The 20695-nt window shown below is 52.4% G+C and overlaps 1 protein-coding gene across 1 annotated transcript; it reads right to left on the reverse strand.

Moving 5' to 3' along the window:
* Positions 1-14972: 14972 nt before the first annotated feature.
* Positions 14973-17888, reverse strand: LOC147090558 (zona pellucida sperm-binding protein 3-like). The gene is made up of 9 exons (XM_085977304.1): positions 17441-17888; positions 16793-16908; positions 16602-16705; positions 16334-16511; positions 16117-16243; positions 15613-15701; positions 15407-15528; positions 15201-15335; positions 14973-15122 (listed from the first exon to the last, which is right to left on the reverse strand). Exons 1-9 carry the CDS (start codon positions 17840-17842, stop codon positions 14998-15000), a joined length of 1398 nt encoding a protein of 465 aa, XP_085833430.1. The 5' UTR covers positions 17843-17888; the 3' UTR covers positions 14973-14997.
* Positions 17889-20695: the final 2807 nt, after the last annotated feature.

Genomic DNA, 20695 nt, shown 5'->3' on the forward strand with positions numbered 1-20695 from the left:
TACTCGTGTCAATAAGACTCTCCATTCCCTGCGGTGCCCACTGGTCACAGGAGGCCTCGAGTGTACCAGTGGGCATTGCCCACTCCCTCTCCAGGGAGCCTGGCACGCACACACTTGGAGTCCAATGGGTTTTCCAGAAGCTTCTACAAATGGCTGGATGCGGACGGGATCATTGCCTCATTGTACCGGATCGAAAAGTTGGACCTTAATCAGTTGATATGTACTGTGGGACATTAGTTTGGACAGACACTTTGTTCTTGTTGGTGGTGTCCTGTCTCTTGTGGGGAGGACCTCTTATAGATGATCAGTGTGGGACTGAGCTTCACCCATTGCCCCTAACTCGTAGTCTGTAAAACAGGACAAGCTCCCCCGCCCCTGCTGATAACAGAAAGGACATCACGAGGGAGAAACAGTCTGATGCGCTATCAATTACTCATAAAAGACTGAGAGTTAAGAGAGTAACTAAAGGCTTTTATTAACAAAAGAATGAAGGTCTGCCTCGAGTGGTCGACCGGTCCAGAATACAAAGGGGCTGGGGAGCAGTCACCTTTATACTAGGACTTGTGGGAGGAGTCAGCCGAGGCATGTCCAGGCATGTACACAGTGGAATACAAACAGTGGTTTACCACATTCACCCCTTGTTTAAAATTGAGTCCGGCGGGGTGAAGTGTATTAAAAGTTAGTGTATTGGAGTCTCTCCGGAGGTCTTGTCTGCCGCTGTGATCGGCGTGGCGGCGGCAGGGGTAGTGGAGCTTCCGGCGTCGAGTCCCGCGTAGGCTGTGGCACAGGCGTGTCGTCCTCGTAGGTGTCGAGCGGGCCGCTGGGCCCAGGCCTGCCGTCTGCTGGGGCTGGATATCGGATCGTGGGGGGGGGGTGGTAGTGAGTAGTGGGTTACTGCGGCCCCCGAGGGTGCAAGGTCTCTTATGGAGACTGTGTCCTCCCGCCCGTCCGGGTATGCAATGTAAGCCTACTGGGGGTTGGCGTGGAGGAGGTCGACCCTCTCGACCAGGGGGTCCATTTTATGGGTCCTCACGTGCCTTCCCAGTAGGACCGGCCCTGGGGACGTCAGCCATGGCGGTAGCGATGTCCCCGATGTGGACTTCCTTGGGAAGACAAACATTTTCTCATGAGGGGTGGCGTTAGTGGCAGTGCAGAGCAGTGACCGAATAGAGTGGAGCGCATCGGGGAGCATATCCTGCCAGCGGGAGGTTGGAAGGCCCCTAGACTTTAAGGCTAGCAGGGCGGCCTTCCAAACTGTCGCATTTTCTCTTTCCACCTGTCCGTTCCCCCGGGGGTTGTAACTGGTGGTCCTGCTTGTGGCAATACCCCTAGTTAGCAGGTACTGACGGAGTTCGTCTCTCATAAACGATGAGCCCCGGTCGCTATGGATATAGCTGGGGAAACCGAACAGGGTGAAGAGGTCGTTCAGACATTTAATGACCGTGGCACTGGTCATGTCCGGGCAGGGGATGGCGAACGGGAAACGGGAGTACTCATCAATAATATTGAGGAAGTACACATTGCGGTCGGAGGAGGGGAGAGGCCCTTTAAAATCAACGCTCAGGCGCTCGAAGGGGCGAGTGGCTTTTATCAGGTGGGCCCTGTCTGGTCTATAAAAGTGCGGTTTGCACTCAGCGCAGACTTGGCAGTTCCTGGTCATGGTCCTGACCTCCTCAATAGAGTAAGGCAGGTTGCGGGCCTTGATGAAGTGGAAGAACCTGGTGACCCCCGGGTGGCAGAGGTCATTGTGGAGGGCCCGCAGTCTATCGATCTGCGCGCTGGCGCAGGTGCAACGCGATAGCGCATCCGGGGGTTCATTGAGCTTCCCGGGCCGGTACAAGATCTCGTAATTGTAGGTGGAAAGTTCGATTCTCCACCTCAAGATCTTGTCATTTTTGATTTTGCCCCTCTGCTTGTTGTTAAACATGAAAGCAACTGAACGTTGGTCAGTGAGCAGGGTAAATCGTTTTCCGGCCAGGTAGTGCCTCCAATGACGCACAGCCTCCACAATCGCCTGGGCCTCCTTCTCAACAGCGGAGTGTCTGGTCTCCGGGCCTTGGAGGGTTCGTGAAAAGAAGGCCACGGGTCTCCCCGCCTGATTGAGGGTAGCGGCCAGGGCAAAGTCGGACGCGTCGCTTTCCACCTGGAAGGGGATGGATTCGTCCACTGCGTGCATGGTGGCTTTGGCAATGTCTTCCTTGATACGGTGGAAGGCTAAGCGGGCCTCTGCCGTCAAGGGAAAAGAGGTGGACTTGATCAGCGGATGGGCCTTGTCCGCATAGTAGGGGACCCACTGGGCATAATAGGAGAAAAACCCTAGGCACCTCTTCAGGGCCTTGAGGCAGTGGGGCAGTGGGAGTTCCATAAGGGGACGCATCCGGTCGGGGTCGGGGCCGATGACTCCGTGTTCCACAACACAGCCAAGGATGGCGAGGCGGTTTGTGCGGAATATGCGCTTCTCCTTGTTATATGTCAGGTTCAGGAGTTGGGCGGTGCGGAGGAATTTTTCGAGGTTTGCGTCATGGTCCTGCAAGTCACGGCCGCAGATGGTCACATTGTCCAGATATGGGAAAGTGGCCTGCAACGCATTTTGATCTACCATCCGGTCCATCTCCCTTTGGAAGACGGAGACCCCGTTGGTGACGCCAAAGGGAACCCTAAGGAAGTGATAGAGGCGGCCGTTTGCCTCAAAGGCAGTATACTGGCGGTCCTCAGGGCGGATAGGGAGCTGGTGGTACGCTGATTTCAGGTCAATGGTCGAGAAGACGCGGTACTGCGCGATCTGGTTGACCATATCAGCTATGCGGGGGAGTGGGTAGGCGTCCAGCAGGGTGTAGCGATTTATTGTCTGGCTGTAGTCGATGACCAGGCGCTGCTTCTCGCCGGTCTTAACGACCACAACCTGGGCTCGCCAGGGGCTGGTGCTGCCCTCAATAATCCCTTCCTTCAGGAGCCGCTCCACTTCGGTTTTAATGAAAACCCTGTCCCCGGCACTGTATCGCCTGCTCTTTGTGGCGATGGACTTACAGTCGGGGGTGAGGTTAGCAAACAGTGGGGGGGGGGGGGGGGTGACTCTGAGTGTGGAGAGGTTGCACCTGGTGCGCGGCGGGCAATTTGGGAGCTGCTGGCTGCGGACTGTGAGTGGGGGTAGGGGTCCACCGTACGCCATCGTAACACTTTTAAGGTGGCACTGAAAATCTAACCCCAGCAGGACGGCAGTGCAGAGGTCGGGCAGGACCAGAAGTTTAAAATGATCGTACACGGTCCCGTCTACTACGAGTGTCACCACGCAGTAGCCGCCGATGTCCGCCGACTGGGACTCGGAGGCCATAGAAATCCGCTGGTGCGCAGGCAGGACTGGGAGAGAGCAACGCCGCACCGTGTCGGGGTGGATGAAGCTCTCCGTGCTCCCAGAGTCAAAAAGGCAGATTGTATCGTGGCCATTTACCTTAATGTCCATTGTGGAGCTGGCCAGCTGGTGCGGTCTCGCTTGGTCCAGTGTAACGGATGCCAGCGTAGGGGTCGGTGTGTCGCTGCGGGTATCAGATGAGGCGGTGTTGGGGGCCTGCTGCATTCCGGCTGTCGTCCAAGATGGCGGCGTCCATGATCCCCATGTGGCTGGAGGCATCCAAAATGGCTGCTGTACCGGTGGTTCGCACATGGCCGGGGAGGCCCAAGATGGCGGCCCGCATGGCCCACACGCGGCACTGCTGGGGTTCGGGGTGGCTTTGGCCCTGCAGACGTTAGCGTAGTGTCCCTTCTTCCCGCAGCCCGAGCAGATCGCGTTTTTCGCCGGGCAGCGCGCTCTGGGGTGTTTTGCCTGGCCACAGAAAGTAGCATTTCTGGCCTTGGGGCACTGCTGTCTGGCCTTGGGACACTGCTGCGGTAGTTGGGCCGTTGCTGGGGTGTGGCTGGGGTGGCACGGCGCTATGAGGCGGTCCTACCGTGTCCCAGGCTGTCATTCCCCGCGGCGTCCACGGTGCAGAGGAGTAGGCATCCATGCCCCGGTAGGCTGCATCCAGTGATAGTGCGAGTTCAGAGGCCTTGTTGAGGTCGAGGTCACTCTGCTCCAACAGTCGCTGTCGGGTGTAATTGGATCTGTGGCCCGCTACAAAAGCGTCCCGGATAAGTTCCTCTGTGTACACGGCGGCCTTTACATCCTTACAACCACAGGCCCGGCCAAGCACAGACAGTGCCTGAAGGTATTCCACGGTCGATTCCCCAGGTTGTTGTTTACGACTCCCCAGAAGGTGCCTGGCGTACACTTCGTTCACTGGGCGCGTGTGCTGGTCCTTGAGGAGCTTGATAGCGTCCGCGTACGAGGTCGCGTCTTGGATGACCGAGTACACTCGGTGGTCCACTTTGGAGGTCAGGACATCCAGTTTGTCCTCGTCCGATTTGATTGCTGCGGAGGCGGTCAGGAATTTTTCGAAACACTTAAGCCAGTGAGTAAACTTGGTGGATGAGTCCGCCTCCCGATGATCTAAGTCCAGGCATGCTGGTGTGAGGATCTTCTCCATTATAAAAATTTTGTTAATAAAATTGATGCGCTATCAATTACTCATAAAAGACTGAGAGTTAAGAGAGTAACTAAAGGCTTTTATTAACAAAAGAATGAAGGTCTGCCCCGAGTGGTCGACCGGTCCAGAATACAAAGGGGCTGGGGAGCAGTCACCTTTATACTAGGACTTGTGGGAGGAGTCAGCCGAGGCATGTCCAGGCATGTACACAGTGGAATACAAACAGTGGTTTACCACACAGTCTATCCAATTAAAACCCCAAAATAGAGGCAAAGTCACTCTAAGTACAATTGTCCAGTTTCATACAGACTGATCAAGGGTGTGATGGTAAATGGAGACTGTCACACTGGAACAACAACACCAACTTGTCATCATATCGCACCTTTAATGCAGAAGAACATCCCAAGGTGCCAATGGTGGAGTGAAGGAAGGGGAGGATCCAGAAAAGACCAGAGCTGTGGGAACATGAGATCTGAGGGAGGTGGTTAATAGGGTGTGATCCTCTGAGGTTGGGATTTGGTACCTTGTTTGCGCAGAGCAGAGGGAGCTTTACTCTGTATCTAACACGCGCTGTACCTGCCCTGTGAGTGTTTGATGGGACAGTGTAGAGGGAGCTTTACTCTGTATCTAACCCCGTGCTGTACCTGCCCTGGGAGTGTTTGATGGGACAGTGTAGAGGGAGCTTTACTCTGTATCTAATCCAGCAGTAACCTGTATCTAACTCATGCTGTATCTGCCCTGGGAGTGTTGGATAAGACAGTGTAGAGGGAGCTTTAATCTTTTTCTAACCCGTGCTGTACCTGCCAAGGAAGTGTTTGATGGGACTGTGTAGAGGGAGCTTTACTCTGTATCTAACCCATGCTGTACCTGCCCTGGGAGTGTTTGATGGGACATTGTAAAGGGAGCTCTACTCTGTATCTAACCCATGCTGTACCTGCCCTGGGAGTGTTTGATGGGACTGTGTAGAGGGAGCTTTACTCTTGTAGGGGGTGGTGGTGTGGGGTGGCGCGTACGCCCAGTCAGTTATGCCTCTGACTGTTTGTGAGCGGTTTGAATTGCTCCCACGCCCCTGGGTTCTAGACACCGGACTTAGGTACAGGTGGCGATACAGAAAAGACTCGAGTACACAGGTGGTTTGGATGTGAGAAAACCAAGATTTTTATTGAAACAGAAATTAACACAATCTTACGAGAAGTTACTAGTATAAAATTACAGGCAAATACGAAATAACTATACTTATACAGGGAATGGGGAACACACGGCACATCGAGGGAAAACAGCTATCTTAACAATCCCCTTATCCTTATCCCACCCCTTATACCTAACTAGATTAAGCTATGAGGGGCCAGAATTCATGCTCGCCAATCCAAAGATAAAAGCCAACTGTTGACGAGTGTGAATTTTGAAGTCTGGTTTCTGGTCCTTCTAGGTACCCCGTCGCCACGTGGTCTTCAGGGGTGCGGTGCTGGGTCAGCTACTGCGACACACCTTCTCCCCTCCACGACCGTCGTCGTCTTGTCTCGATGGGTTGTCCTCTTCTCCCTCGGGCGGTCGTCGACGGTAACGTTATATTTACCGGACAGTCACCAGTCGTTACCGTTTAGATTTTACTAGCCATGCACCAACGCCTGTATATTCATTGTGGCGTAGACACCTGCGTTATCGCATTGTTCAACAAGATGTTTGTCTTCACCGTCCTCAAGGACTTTCTTCCCCAAGCGTCAGCTTATAACTAGGCGCTTGGTTTACTTATCGATACGTTTTTCGCTGCCCTGCTCTGCCCTTATCGAGTTATTATCATCTTCTTCGTCTCCACTCGTCTCGTCTCGTCGGACTACTATACGAGTCCTGGGCTACCTGCTCAACTTCGTCTCGCCCCTTTCTGTGGCCTGGGCGTCCTGGATGGCTGCGGACTTGGGCCTCGCTCCCCTTCCTAACAGTTGGTATGGTGTTACTGGCAACTGAAAATCTGCTCCGGGGAGAGAACCCGCCATGAGGCCAGGGCACGAGTACAAGTGGCAGCCCAAGAGGCCGGAGCCACGAGAGCAGAGTCAAGGGCAAGAGCAAGAGAGCAAGAGAGCGAGATTGCTACCCGGGGCCTTCAGCTATACTCCTCACGATAACCCTTATCTGCGCGCCAAATCAGGTTAGTTCTTTGTCCCAATCTTGGCGGGCTAGTTTAAATAATTGTCGCAATCTAAACTAACTGTTTTTAGATGGCCGGTAATCGCACCTACTGGCCCGATTTCTGAGTTGTTTTGTTATTAATACATCTTAATCGGCCTGACCAGCCTCGATGGCTTCCCTAAGCTGTTTCTGATTATTTATGCAAACAACTTGATGGCCTTAAGTATAGGCCTAACTGGTTTTGGTCTGCCTGCGATTTGGCTTAAAGCATAATTCAAAGTCCTGTCTGCTTTTCAAAATACAAAAGTCTCTCTTCACAGAAACTGCAGCTTTGGTTTCGATTTCCCAAAAGCTGCTTGTGCCACAGAGACCAAGCTTTTTAAATCTTGCAGGCTTTTGGCCACGAGGTGCGGACACCATCTTTGGGTACCCTTTTTAAAATGTCCACGCAGGGTCCCTTTTATTAATAATAATCTTGGGGAAATGTGGAAGTTTGGCGAATCTTACACTCTGTATCTAACCTGTGCTGTAGCTGCCCTGGGAGTGTTTGATGGGACAGTGTCGAGGGAGCTTTACTCTGCATCTAACTCGTGCTGTAACCTGTATCTAACTCGTGCTGCAACCTGTATCCAACTCATGCTGTATCCTGCACTGGGAGTGTTTGATGGGACAGTGTAGAGCGTCCTTTACTTTGTATCTAAACCCCGACCCCATCGAGCCCTCTATTTCATTCTCCCTCATCTATGCTACCAGCCTCCCTTACAAATGAACAGGAGGAGTCCATTCAGGCCCTCGAGCCTGTTCCGCCATTCAATTCGATCATGGTCGATCTGTATCTCAACTCCAAATGTATCTACTTCAACCACTCCATTTCCACATTCTGTGTAAAGAATGTCCTCCTAAATTCTTAATTTGATCTGTTAATGGCCATCTTATATTCCTGCCCCTTTGTCCTCACCATCTTGTTGAAGTGGTGCCTTGTTACACCGCCCAATGTTCAACTAAGCAAAGGATTCAACTCACGTAAATCAGACAAAAACCTGACAGAGTCAAAGGAGGAGACATTAGGACAGGTAAATGCCTGGACACTGATGTAGGTTTGAAGCAATGTATTAGGAGGAGAGGTTGAGGGTTTTAGGGAGAGAATGTCTGAGCTGAGGTGCCAGATGTCTGAAGGCACGGCCACCAACAGGGGGTGATGGGAGGTGGGGTGGGCGAAGGATTTTGGGCGGGTGGGGGAAATGCACCAGAGGCCAGAGTGCAATGAAAAGATAATTGATCATTTACCAATCCCCTCAGCACTGTTTGATTCCACTACCCACCCATGTGTGATGGTGGGTGGTAGGTTACATCACTATATTCAAAAAGGCAATTGTAATTAACCTTTAAGGGATGTTAAATGTGGAACAGAGCCAGCAGAGTGACAGTACCAGGCCAAGACACACCTACCGCCAGTGGACAAGGAGCAAGATGGCCAATTAAGGAGATGCTGCTTTGGTCTAGTCTCTTGACCCCGATGTGGGACTGGAACCTTCTCACAGCGGACTCTTGCTGGGTGTCTGTAACCCCATCTACTCGCTCTAGAAAGATGGCAGAAACTCCCCATCGCTTTCATCCCTTTACAAAGGTCACAATATTACTGCAGAGAAGCTGGGATTGTTCTCCTTAGAGCAGAGAAGGTCAAGGGAGGGGTTCAAAATGGTAAGGGTTTTGATTAAAGTAAATAAGGAGAAACGGTTTCCACTGACAGAAGGGTTAGTAAATAACGTCATTGACAAGAGAGCCAGAGATGAGGAGACTTCTAATATAAAGAAGAAGTTGTGATCTGGAACACGCTGCCTGAAAGGGCGGTGGAAGCAGATTCAATAGTGTCTTTCAAAAATGGGAATTGGATAAATACAAAGAGGTGAAAATGGCAGGGATATGGGGAAGAGCCGGGGGGAGTGGGACTAATTGGAGAGCTCTTTCAAAGAGCTAGCACAGGCATGATGGGCCGAATGGCCTCCTTCTGTGTTGTATGATTCTAGTTGCCATCCTATTAAGGCCACAATCTTATTCCAGGTGCAAATGCCTTCTTTCAACTGCCGAAAACTCAGTGTGTGGTGAAATTGTCAGTCAAATATAGGCCTCCAAAACTGGTCTAGTGTCATTTAGACAACTTAGTTCAAACCACCATGACAGTGTATTTAAAATCCAGTTCAACACCAAAGACTGTAACTCAACCAAGTCACATTTCAATTTTATTGAAGCATTTTTTGACAAACAAAGCAGCTCAATTGAGGGAGAGGATTCAGTTGTGTTTCCTGGACAGTAGGAAGGCCACCAGAGAGGTGGAGATCAGGACCCCAGCTGCCAACGTCACAGCCACGACCAGAAGCAGCTCAGAACACACATCACCTGCCAAGAACGAGAAGCCAATATGGAGTCAGGAGTCACAGGACTGGAATTGGGTTTTCATGCAATCAAAACTCACCACGATAAGAACTCGGAACATCCTCACGAGTCCCAACAGCTTCACTATCCACCGAATGAACTAGGTCCAGATCTACATCCAGAACAATCAGAGGTCCAAGTGAGGCCTCACTCTCCCACACAGGCTCAGACTCTGCAACAATTAGTTCCATCCAGTTACAAAACATCCTTCTTCACCCTCAACACCCAACACAACATTCCAAGCTCAGATGGGACCTCCCTCCTGCACCTGGAGTGTGGTCTTCCTCCAGATCGCAATCTCTCGCCCCTGCAGTTGCCCCCATCACAACAGGCACAAACCTCATTGGATCCTTCCAGCAGGGACAGGTCCAACTCGTTCACCAGGGACCATCTAAACAAGGAAGCAAGCCATCGGTCAGAATGCATCCATACGCCAAAAAGAAAGAGGTCCACCATTCGGGGGTAGATTCCTCTCACCGGTTGGCTGGCTTCTGGAAGGAACAGGCTTTGTTGACCGAATCCGTCCTTTGATCTGCTGCAGCTACTCTCAGGTGGCAACTGATGAAGATCTGCAGGAGACACATCCAGGAGTTACTCAGCGTCAACGCTCACCGTCTTACCTTCCAACATCTGGCCAACTCTTACCAGGTCCCTGGCATCCTCAAAGAAGCGGAACGCATCCAAGTTGAACCGGAGCTTGTCCCGGTGATCTCGCGGCGACACAAAAGACGAAAGGGAGTTTTCGCCTCAGCTGTGTCAACAGGCAACTGGAAAGAGGGTGGGAAAGAGCTGCCCGATTGCCTGCCTGTCTTCCGCGGCCACGTTCGCGCCCGCGTGGCCCTGGATATGGAGTACGCGGTATCCACTGGCACGCTTGAGTCCTTCCGCGACCGGTGGACGCCGCGGAGAATGGAGTGCATCATCACCCCCGGCAACCAAATTTTAATTTGATTTGTTAAGGTTCCTTTCAAATTTATGTTAATTTACAGACCTTATCGTTTGTGACCCTTTAAAAAGGGAGCACATGGTTGACTTTTAATAGGCCGTTGCCTATGATAAAGAAAGAGGCAGAGATTGGGTTGACCTTCTCCAAAACCATCACTAGGAAGACACTGGGTGATGTCATCAACCAAAAACCAAACCAGAGTGCCCCCATTGGGTGGAGAGCTTTGGGAACCATCGGCCCAAAGTCGCCTGTAAAAGAAAGAAAGACTTGCATTTATATCGCGCCTTTCACAGCCTCAGGACATCCCAAAGCGCTTTACAGCCAATGAGGTACTTTTTGGAGCGCAGTCACTATTGTAATGTCGGAAAGAAAGCAGCAATTTGCGCACAGCAAGCTCCCACAAACAGCAACGTGATAATGACCAGATCATCTGTTTTTAGTGATGTTGATTGAGGGATAAATATTTGCCAGGACACCTGGGGAAAACTCCCCTGCTCTTCTACGAAATAGTGGCCATGGGATCTTTTACGCCCGTCTGAGAGGGAAGACGGGGCCTCAGTTTAGCATTGCGGCCGAAAGACAGCACCTCCGACAGTGCAGCACTCCCTCAGTCCTGCCCTGGGGTGTCAGCCTAGATTATTATGCTCGAGTCTCTGGAGTGGGACTTAAATCCACAACCCTCTAAGTCAGAGGCAAGGGTGAGTTTGGGATCGATACAGGGTTATGGAGAGAGCAGGGTAGTGGGATTAGTTTGGGATTGATACAGGGCTATGGGGAGAGAGCGGGGTAGTGGGATTAGTTTGGGATTGATACAGGGCTATGAGGAGAGAGAGGGACAGTGAGATTAGTTTGGGATTGATACAGGGCTATGGGGAGAGAGCGGGGCAGTGGGATTAGTTTGGGATTGATACAGGGCTATGGGGAGAGAGCGGGGAAGTGGGATTAGTTTTGGATTGATACAGGGCTATGGGGAGAGAGCGGGGCAGTGGGATTAGTTTGGGATTGATCCAGGGCTATGGGGAGAGAGCAGGGCAGTGGGATTAGTTTGGGATCGATACAAAACTATGGGGAGAGAGCAGGGCAGTGGGATTAGTTTGGGATTGATACAGGGCTATGGGGAGAGAGCGGGGCAGTGGGATTAGTTTTGGATTGATACAGGGCTATGGGGAAGAGAGCAGGGCAGTGGGATTAGTTTGGGATTGATACAAAACTATGGGGAGAGAGCAGGGCAATGGGATTAGTTTGGGATTGATCCAGGGCTTTGGGGAGAGAGTAGGGCAGTGGAATTAGCTTGGGATTGATACAGGGCTATGGGGAGAGAGCGGGGCAGTGGAATTAGTTTGGGATTGATACAGGGCTGTGGAGAGAGAGCGGGGCAGTGGGATTAGTTTGGGATTGATACAGGGCTATGGTGACCATGTGGGGCAGTCAGGTTAGTTTGGGATTGATACAGGGCTATGGGGAGAGAGCGGGGCAGTGGGATTAGTTTGGAGATTGATACAGGGCTATTCGGGTAGAGCGGGCCAGTGGGATTAGTTTGGGATTGATACAGGGCTATGGAGAGAGAGAGCGGGGCAGTGGGGTTATTTTGGCATTTATACAGGGCTATGGGAAGAGAGTAGATCAGTGGGATTAGTTTTGGACAGTGACGGCTGATTTACCATTTTGGACAGGTGTGGCCTACACTGCCTAACCAAGCCAGCTTGTTCCCATGGCAATGGGGCCTTGGCACAGTCCTCCCAGCAATCTGCCTGACACTTTTTGCATAGTCTTAGTGATGAAATGCCAACAAAAAAGACAGGGCTGAAGTGGGAACTGCCTGACCATCGTGAGCCGGAACGCTCAACCGCTGAGTCGAGGACATGACTACGACCCCTGCACTGGAAGTCTCGGAGAGGCAGGTTTGGATTGCTGCATCGGAGAGAGAGAGCTGGCACTGATTTGATGGGCTGAACGGCCTCCCGCTGCGCTGCGAACCTCGGGGGTTCAGAGACACCCGAGCCAACAAACTCATCTGATTGGCGGTCCGACAGAAAACCGCTCCCACCGCACGTGCTCAAAAGTTTCTACCCCCATCGCAGGCAGAAGAGTCTCTGATCTTCAAATGTAATTCACTGCCTGAAGTGTTGTGAGGCATTTTAACGTGGTAAGGAACCATATAATTGCAGATGTTATCAATAAACCTGAAACCTGCCCCAACAGTAGATCATCTTAAAGGTGTCAGCTGGTAGCACACTTGCCTCGGAGTCAGAAGGTCGAGGGTTCAAGTCCCACTCCAGAGACTTGAGCCCATAATCCAGGCTGACACTCCCAGTGCAATGCTGAGGGAGTGCTGCACTGTCAGAGGTGCCATCTTTTGGGTGAAACGTTAAACCGAGGTCCCATCTGCCCTCTTAGGTGAATGTAAAAGATCCTACGGCTGCTATTGGAAGAAGAGCAGGAGGAGTTCTCCCCAGTGTCCTGGGGACAATATTTATCCCTCAATCAACATCACTAAATACAGATTATCTGGTCATTTTCACATTGCTGTTTTTGGAAGCTTGCAAATTGGCTGCTGCGTTTCCCACATTACGACAGTGACTCCATTTCAAAAGTACTTCATTGGCTGTAAAGCGCTTTGGGACATCCTGAGGCCTCCAGCCCTACAACACCCCCGTCTCCGAGATATCTGCACTTCTCCAATTCTGCCCTCTGGAGGATCCCAGATTTCAATCGCTCCACCGTTGGCGGCCTTGTCTTCAGCTGCCTGGGCCCCAAGCTCTGGAATTCCCTCCCTAAACCTCTCCAGCGCTCCATGCTCCTTAATAACTCCCTCTTTGACCAAGCTTTTGGTTATCTGCCTTAATATCTCCTTATGTGGCTTGGTGTCAAATTTTAATTGAAAGCGCTTCTGGGACATTTCAGTACGTTGAAGGGGCGACATAAATGTAAGTGGTTAAGTATTGACAACAGTCCTACTGCAGATTTCAGCCAGCATTCACTGACCAGAGTTGGCCACGAGAGATACAAAAGTGTGCTCGTTAAGTTTGTGTGGATTCTAGCCCCACCTGATGTTGGAGATCCAGTACGGCAACTCAATCCCACTTGGGGACCTAGTATGTTGGTTAGACATAATTATTTTTTATTGTAGGTCCCACACTCACGTCAGAGAGAGATGTTTAGAAAGAACAATCTTTTATTTATACAGCACCATACCATGTTCAGGATGTCCCACCAACACCTTAAACATTCACTCCCTCCACCACCGGCACACTGTGGCTGCAGTGTGTACCATCTACAAGATGCACTGCAGCAACTCACCAAGGCTTCTTCGGCAGCATCTCCCAAATCCATGACCTCTACCAGCTAGAAGGACAAGGGCAGCAGGCGCATGGGAACACCAGCACCTCCAAGTTCCCCTCCAAGTCACACACACCATCCTGACTTGGAAATATATCACCGTCCCTTCATATAGTCGCTGGGTCAAAATCCTACAACTCCCTGCCCAACTGCACAAACTGCAGCTGGACTAGAAAGCAGCTCACCACCACCTTCAAGCCTAACTAGGCATGGGCAATAAATGCAGGTCTTGGCAGTGACACCCACATCCCATGAACAAATTAAAAAATGCACTTCATAACCAATGAATTACTTCTGAAATGTAGTCACTGTTGTCAGAAACATGGCAGCCCATCAAGAGCCTACAAACAGCAATGTGATAATGGCCAGATCATCTTATGATGTTGGCTGATGGATAACAATTGGTCAGAGGGAAGAACTCCCCTGCTCTTCTTCCAAAAAGTGCCACAGGATCTTTTACATCCACCCGAGGGGCCAGAAGTGGCCTCGGTTTAACTTCTCATCCGAAAGATGGCACCTCCGACAGTGCAGCACTGGGAGTGTCAGCCTGGCTTTTGTACGCAAGCTTTCTATAGTGGGATTTGAACCTACGACCTTCCGACTCAGGCTAGAGTGCTGTCCACTGAGCCACGGCCAAGACCGAAAGCCATTTAAGGGGCCTTCAGAGATGCAATTCCTCAGGTGACTAATCCTGCAGGTTAACAAGCCATCGACAGCACAGAAACAGGCTATTCAGCCCAATTGTCCACGCCAGTGTTTATGCTCCACACGAGCCTCCTCCCACCCTTCATCTCACCCAAACAGCATATCCTTCCTCCCTCATGCTTAGAGCTCCCCCTTAAATGCAGCTACACCATTCGCCTCAACCACTCCGTGATAGCGAGATCCACATTCTCACCACTCTCTGGGTAAAGAAGTTTCTCCTGAATTCACCATTGGAGTCATTAGTTAGTTACTACCTTGTAGTTACAGGCCCCTAGTCCTGGTCTTGCCCCCAAGTGGAAACATCGATATCTAACCCATCGCACCCAGTCATAATTTTAAACACCCTCAGCCTTCTCTTTCCTAGAGAAGGCAACCCAAACAGGTCAATCTTTCCTAATAAGTCAAATCTCAGTTCTGGCATCAGCCTAATAAAGGTTTTGCACCCTCTCTAGTGCTGCTATCATTTTTAGAATATGGACATCTACCCCATTTAGACTCATTATCCCAGTCAGTTATAGAGGACTAAACAACCTCCACTTCTAGTAATAAACTAATCCCAGCATTAAAATTTCCAGGAACGTTGCAATTTCATGGGGCTCAATAATCAGTCCCACTAACCTCAATCCACAAGAGCCCCACAAAGCTCCTTAACAAGGGACAAACAGCAGGCCAAGATAACTAGCTCCAGGCAAACACTTCCAAGTTGCTGTTAATAAACTAGTGAAATGGGGCAGATACCCCAGTAGCCTGATATCTGGTGAAAAGCTTAAATACACTCAGCAGGCATGCCACTGGGTCAAGAATCATTAATGGAAGTAAATAAATATGGAAAACTTCCCATATTCAGAATGCAAATCCCCAGCCGTGATCAATGACCAAATGCAAGCAATAACCATGACAGATTTGCTAATTTCACCACTTTATTAATCACAAGTTGTTGCGCAGGGTTTGCTTGTGTTTCCTGTACAGGAACAAGGCGATCAAAGAAGCAGAGATCAGAGAGACAGCAGTCACAGTCAGGGCCACCATCAGGACCACCTCAGACTCAGCACCTAAACAGCAATGAGAAACCAACAGTGAGTGAAAGAAATACTGAGGGGGAAATGGAAACTAGCAGTCGGCCAACTCACCACCTGGAGACCTCTCCGCCATCCGTTGCTCAACCTCATTAAGGGACGCAGTTGCCAGGTCTGTCACATCAGTGTCCAGAATGACCAGGGGTCCAAGGGAGGCCTCACCCTCCCACTTCAATTCAGCATCACTCCCTGCAATATCAAACATTCCAGTTAGAGAGGGTAAAGGGCAACCTCCAACATCTAGAGAATCAATGTCCTACCAGCGTCAGGTACAAGATCCCTCCTTGCTCTGGAATCAAATCCAAACTCCCTTGTGGCACTGCAGTTGCCCAAGTGACAACAGGCACAAACGTCATTGTTAGAGACTTCCAATGGGGTCCAGCTAAACAAGAGAATCAGTTTCACAATCAGGTTGGGCATCACTTCCCCACACAACACATCCCTGAGGGAGAGAGGGGGCACTTACACATTCTGCATCTTCTGGAAAGTACAAGCTTTGCTCATGGAATCTCTCCGATCCACTGCAGCAACCTTCAGGTGACAGGAGATGAAAATCTGAGGGACACAGTCAACACAAGTCATTATATAGTGACTCCCTCCCAACTTGGGAACTCAATGAACAGGTGGATTCAGGGGACAAGTAGCAGAATGGATAGCAAGCTGGCTAGAAACAGAGAAAAGTGGTTAATGTTAGTGATTCATAGGATCACAGGATATACAGCAGAGGGATTTCAGGGGAAACTTCTTTACCAGAGAGTGGTGAGAATGTGGAACTCGCTACCACAGGGAGTGGTTGAGGCGAATAGTGTAGATTCATTTAAGGGGAAGCTAGATAAACACAGGTGGGAGAAAGGAATAGAAGGATATGTTGGAGAGTTAGATGAAGAGGAGATGGAGGACACTCATGTGGAGCACAACCCAGTTATGCAGATTGGCTGTAAATACTTTGCAGTGGTCGGCTTCCTCTTACCAAGGAACGATCATCGCCAAAGAAGCGGAAGGCATCCAAGTCAAAGTGGAGCTTGTCCAGCTCACGCTCGTCTCTTGGCAACACGAAGGTTGAGAAGGAGTCCTCAGCTTTGCTGTCCAGGAGGCAACTGAAGAAATAATTTTAAGAAAGGGACATGGAGTGAATCAAGAGAAGCCATTGAGACAGGATCAGCTGGAGAAAGCAGAGTGCTCCTTACCCATTGTAGTCAATGATGCTGTATCTCGGGGCGGAGTCCTCGTCTGGGCTCAACGTAGCGACACAGCGATCAATGTAGAGCTTCAGGGGCATGTGGTTGGTCATTGAAACAGAGGCCTCAATGTGAATGAGGTCACCCAGGTAGTAGACAGTCGAGGTGCGCTCTGTGAGCCAGTCATCTGAAGTACAAGAGGGACAAGGGTTGGAGACTGGGTACAACTGCCAGTGGGTGACTACAGGAAGTCATTCCCCATCCACCCATCACATACCGTTCATTAGGCGCAGAGAGAATGACAGAAGCCCCTCTCCAGACTTGGTGGAGCTGAACGGGATCCAGGTGGGCTTGATCGGGTTACTGCTCACATTGCCCTTCCTGGAAAGACAATGGAGCCATTTTAGGACAAGGTCAGAGAACTACACCAGCTGTAGACGTTATTCGCGACAGTGTAAAGAATCTTACCTAAAATAGTGGCACTCAATGGGAACGACAGCTCCATTAGTTCTCACAATGACAGATCCATGGGCCTTGGGGGTGTGGTTCAGGTGGTTGGCATAGACCAGGAAATCTCCAGACATCTGAAAGACATCAGGTTCAGAAATGGACAACATTCTACTCAGGTGGTTGGAAGTTGTGCAGCCTCAGTAGCTAAAGCAAGGAGGGGGATTGCAAGCACAAGACAATTAAACAGAATAAAGATTCAATGAAAGGACAGCTTCACTTCAATAAAAGGAGCCACAGGTTGATAATTTAGAGCAATGAATAGAACAAGATTAAAGCCTCATTTAAGCCAGACTCCCCTGTATTCTGATACAAAGGAGTGGAAGAAAAAAAACTCAATATTGTCGATAACTAAACCCCCAGTGACCTGAAAATCCACAAGACAGGATGTAAGGAAGGAAAAGTTAAGAACTAAGTGAAGGATCAAGGCCAATAAGGCCGAGATCAAAGTTGGAGACACTCAGGAAAACCAGTTAAAGCAAAGGACAATACATAATTCAACACAAGTCTGGAGGTTTTAAAAGCAGGAGACAGGAATCAGGGTAGGAAAAACAAGTTGGGTCTATTCCAGACACCAAGCTTAGAGCAAGAGTTGAGGAATCACATTACCTTCACTCTGCTGCCACACTCATGCAGCCCATAGTCAAAGAGGACAGTGTGGTTCTGAGAGTAGATCCCGGTTGACGGACAACCTGCCGTCCCCAGGGTCAGGTCAGCAGCTTTAATCAGGTGCCTGGTTCCAAATAAATCCATCTGTACCCTGACCAGCAGGTTGTGCTCTCCACACTGCACCCTCACAGTCTGCAGTGGAGACACACTGCGCCCCTCAGACACACTGAAACCGGAGCCAAAGGGAGACCCAGGAGAAGGGACTCGCTGAGGCCCAGGGGTGGCTTTTACTCTTCTCCATGGAAACCTCTGGCCCCCAAACTGTTGCCAAATATCAGAGGAACAAACAGCTCCAACTAACACCAGCACTGGGAGCAAACCCCTCACTACAAAATCCCCCATGATACTAAACAACTCAACTATCCCTGCACCCACCAACAAGCACCTTTTATACACACAACCTGCAGTCACATTGAGCCGATTAACCCCAATCTCCACAATTTCGACCAATCACAGAACTGTTGGAGCACTCGTTGCCTCATTCTCTGGCTTGCTCTGAGTGCTGCAGGTTGTCTCGGGCTTCCTCTGAGCTGCAGGTTGTCTCTGGCTTGCCCTGAGCTGCAGGAGGAAAGAAGAGCGTGCTGGCCTCCTGACCTGGCAGGAAGGAGAAGGAGAAGCACCGCCAGCAGCCAGACCATCTACAACTGAGGTGCCTGGAGGGAGAGGAGGAGAGGAGAGGCCTCCATCTCAGGAGAGGAGAGAGGGGAGAGGAACACCAGCCAACTTCTACCTGGAAGGAGGGGAGGAGCTGCTTCGTTACTCCCAACATCTGCAGGTGGGTATGTTCTTGTGCATTCCCCAAGAGACTGTGTATTCTAGGCGGGGGGAGGAAAGAAGACGGGCCGGGAAGCCTGGCCTGGGTCGGCTGGAGCTGCCCAGGTGAAGCCTCTTACTCGCTTACCTACACCAAGAAGACCTGGTGTGGGGCTGAGCCTGGGCTTCTTCCAGCCTACCCAGGCGAAGACATCTTCTCCCCCTGCCCGAAGACCATCTGCATAGACTTTGTCACCATCGGGGAGTGCACCCCTGCTGACACCCACCCACCAACAACCACCTAGAGTGCGGACCCTGCCTTTGCGGCCCCCCCCTCTCTCTCTCTCTTTATCCCTCTCCTTTGTCTCTCTCAGAGGGCACCTCCTTTAAAACCACAAATAGCCACTTGGAGCAGAGAGGAGGAGGCCCCTCTCCCAATCATTCCATCAAGGGGAGAGGCGGGCCATTGGCTTTAAGCTCCCTCTGCTCGGTGGCAGACATTAAAATTACTCCCGAGGCCACTTAATATCACAGGGCCTGTGACTTGGGGTGTGTGTAGCTCCCAAAAAACAAACCACCCCAGTATGGCTTCGACGTCTTCGGCGGTGACGGGGCCAGCCAGAACGTATGCGGCGGTGGCGGCCAAAGCCGCGGCTGCTCCCGCTCCTTCCGCTGCCCTGTCGCCGTTCCGACTTATTACAAAGAAGCTCGGGGTGAAGAGCTACACTCACCCCAACATGACAATCGAGGATTGTGTGAAGGCGATGGCTGGGGTTGTCGGCCCTTCAGCCATCCTCGCCGCCTCGAGGATGTATGGGAAGGCTGTGTTCTTCCTGGAGTCCGAGCGGGCGGTGGCCCTGGCCATCGCCCAGGGGCTCACCGTGGGCGGGACCTTCCTGCCGGTGGACCCTCTTGAGGCCACCGCGCAGAGGGTCGTGTTGTCAAACATCCCGCCCTTCATCTCCGGTGAGCTCCTCCTCCCCCACTTGCACCAACTTGGGGAGGTGAGGTCGGCGATTACGCCAATCCCGCTCGGATTCCGGGAACCCAGCCTTCGCCATGTCTTCTCCTTCCGGCGCCAGGCATTTATCCAGCTGGCGCGGGAGGGGGAGACGGACGGGGCCTTTACAGTCCTCCACGAGGGCACCCCGTACCGCGTCTTCTACACGACGGACGGCGTGCGGTGCCACGCCTGCAGGGAGGTGGGGCATATCCGTAAGAACTGCCCCGCCTCCAAGGCCGCCAGATCATCTGGCGTGGCCGTAGCTGGCGCCGCCGCCGCTCCTCCCCCCGGGTCTAGCCGTGCCCCCCCTCAAACAAATACCACCGGGGTGCGGTCGTCGTCGGAGGTCGATGCCATCCTGGCCTCCGGCGGGGGGGGGGAGGGTTGTCCGGTCGGGAGGAAGGCGCGGGGGAAAAGCAAATACCGGAGGGCGGGTCCCCCCGGGAAGGGCGTGCCCCACAATATGGAGCCCCTGACGCCAGAGAGCGTCGCCGCGCTAGTCGCGGAGTGCGGGGGGGGGGGGCCCTCGTGTCCGAGCCTGTGGCCGCGACCGCCGAGGCGGTAGCGCCAGAATCTGCGGCCGGGCTCGGGCCCGGGGGACCCGAAGAACTCGCTCCGCCGGAGGGAGCAGGGGTGGCCTCTGCGGAAATGGAGGTCTCCCTCTGCCCCTCCGCCCTTAAAAGAAGGCGCGACCCCCTGGATGAGGAGGAGGACCGGGAGGAGGAAGGTCCCTCCGGTCAGGGGGAGTCGTCGCCCGCCGCGGGTACTGCGCCCCACCCCACCGCTAATACCATCACGGGCGAACGGCAGGGGTCGCCTGTCCCTAGGGGGGCTGAGGCAGAGGTGTCTGCCCAGCTCGTGCCTCCCGGGGATGGGGACGAGACCCTGCCCGTGGGGGTGGTCGCGGAGCAACCCGCGGCAGTAGACCCCTTATCGGTACCGTTACCCCTCGACGGGTCGGGCGGCCTGGGGTCCGGGTCGGGCGAGTCCTCGGATGATGAGCTCGCCCAAAGTGACCCGGTCGTCTCCCAGGTGCTGCTCGACCTCGTCCAGGGGTTGACCGAAATTACCCCATCCGCTGGGTCGGAGGCCGGTGGCGCGGAAGAGGGGGGCCCTCTGTCTCTGTCTCTGTCTCCGGCGCCGGCCAACATGGAGGAGTTCGTTTTTACCTACTCTCCGATCTCTCCGGTCGTTCTGGCGCCTGGGGCGGAGGGGGGCTCTGAACCGCCGCCGTCTTCTGGCCCGGCGCCCCTAGAGGAGCCCAGGGAGGAATCCTCCGCTACCGATCCTGGGGGTGGGATCCGGGCGGAGGCGGGGCCGGCCGTCGCGGCCGAGCCGCTCGCTGCGCTCCGCGTGGCGGACGGGTCGGCCGCCGGTGGCGACCCCCCGGAGGAGGAGGGGGACTCGGTGGTGGGGGCGGAGGAGGAATGCGACTCCAT

The sequence above is a fragment of the Somniosus microcephalus genome, unplaced genomic scaffold (assembly GCF_052327205.1).
Source record: "Somniosus microcephalus isolate GS21.2 unplaced genomic scaffold, FLI_Smic_1.0 unresolved_chr4, whole genome shotgun sequence".
In the NCBI taxonomy this organism is placed as follows: Eukaryota; Metazoa; Chordata; class Chondrichthyes; order Squaliformes; family Somniosidae; genus Somniosus; species Somniosus microcephalus.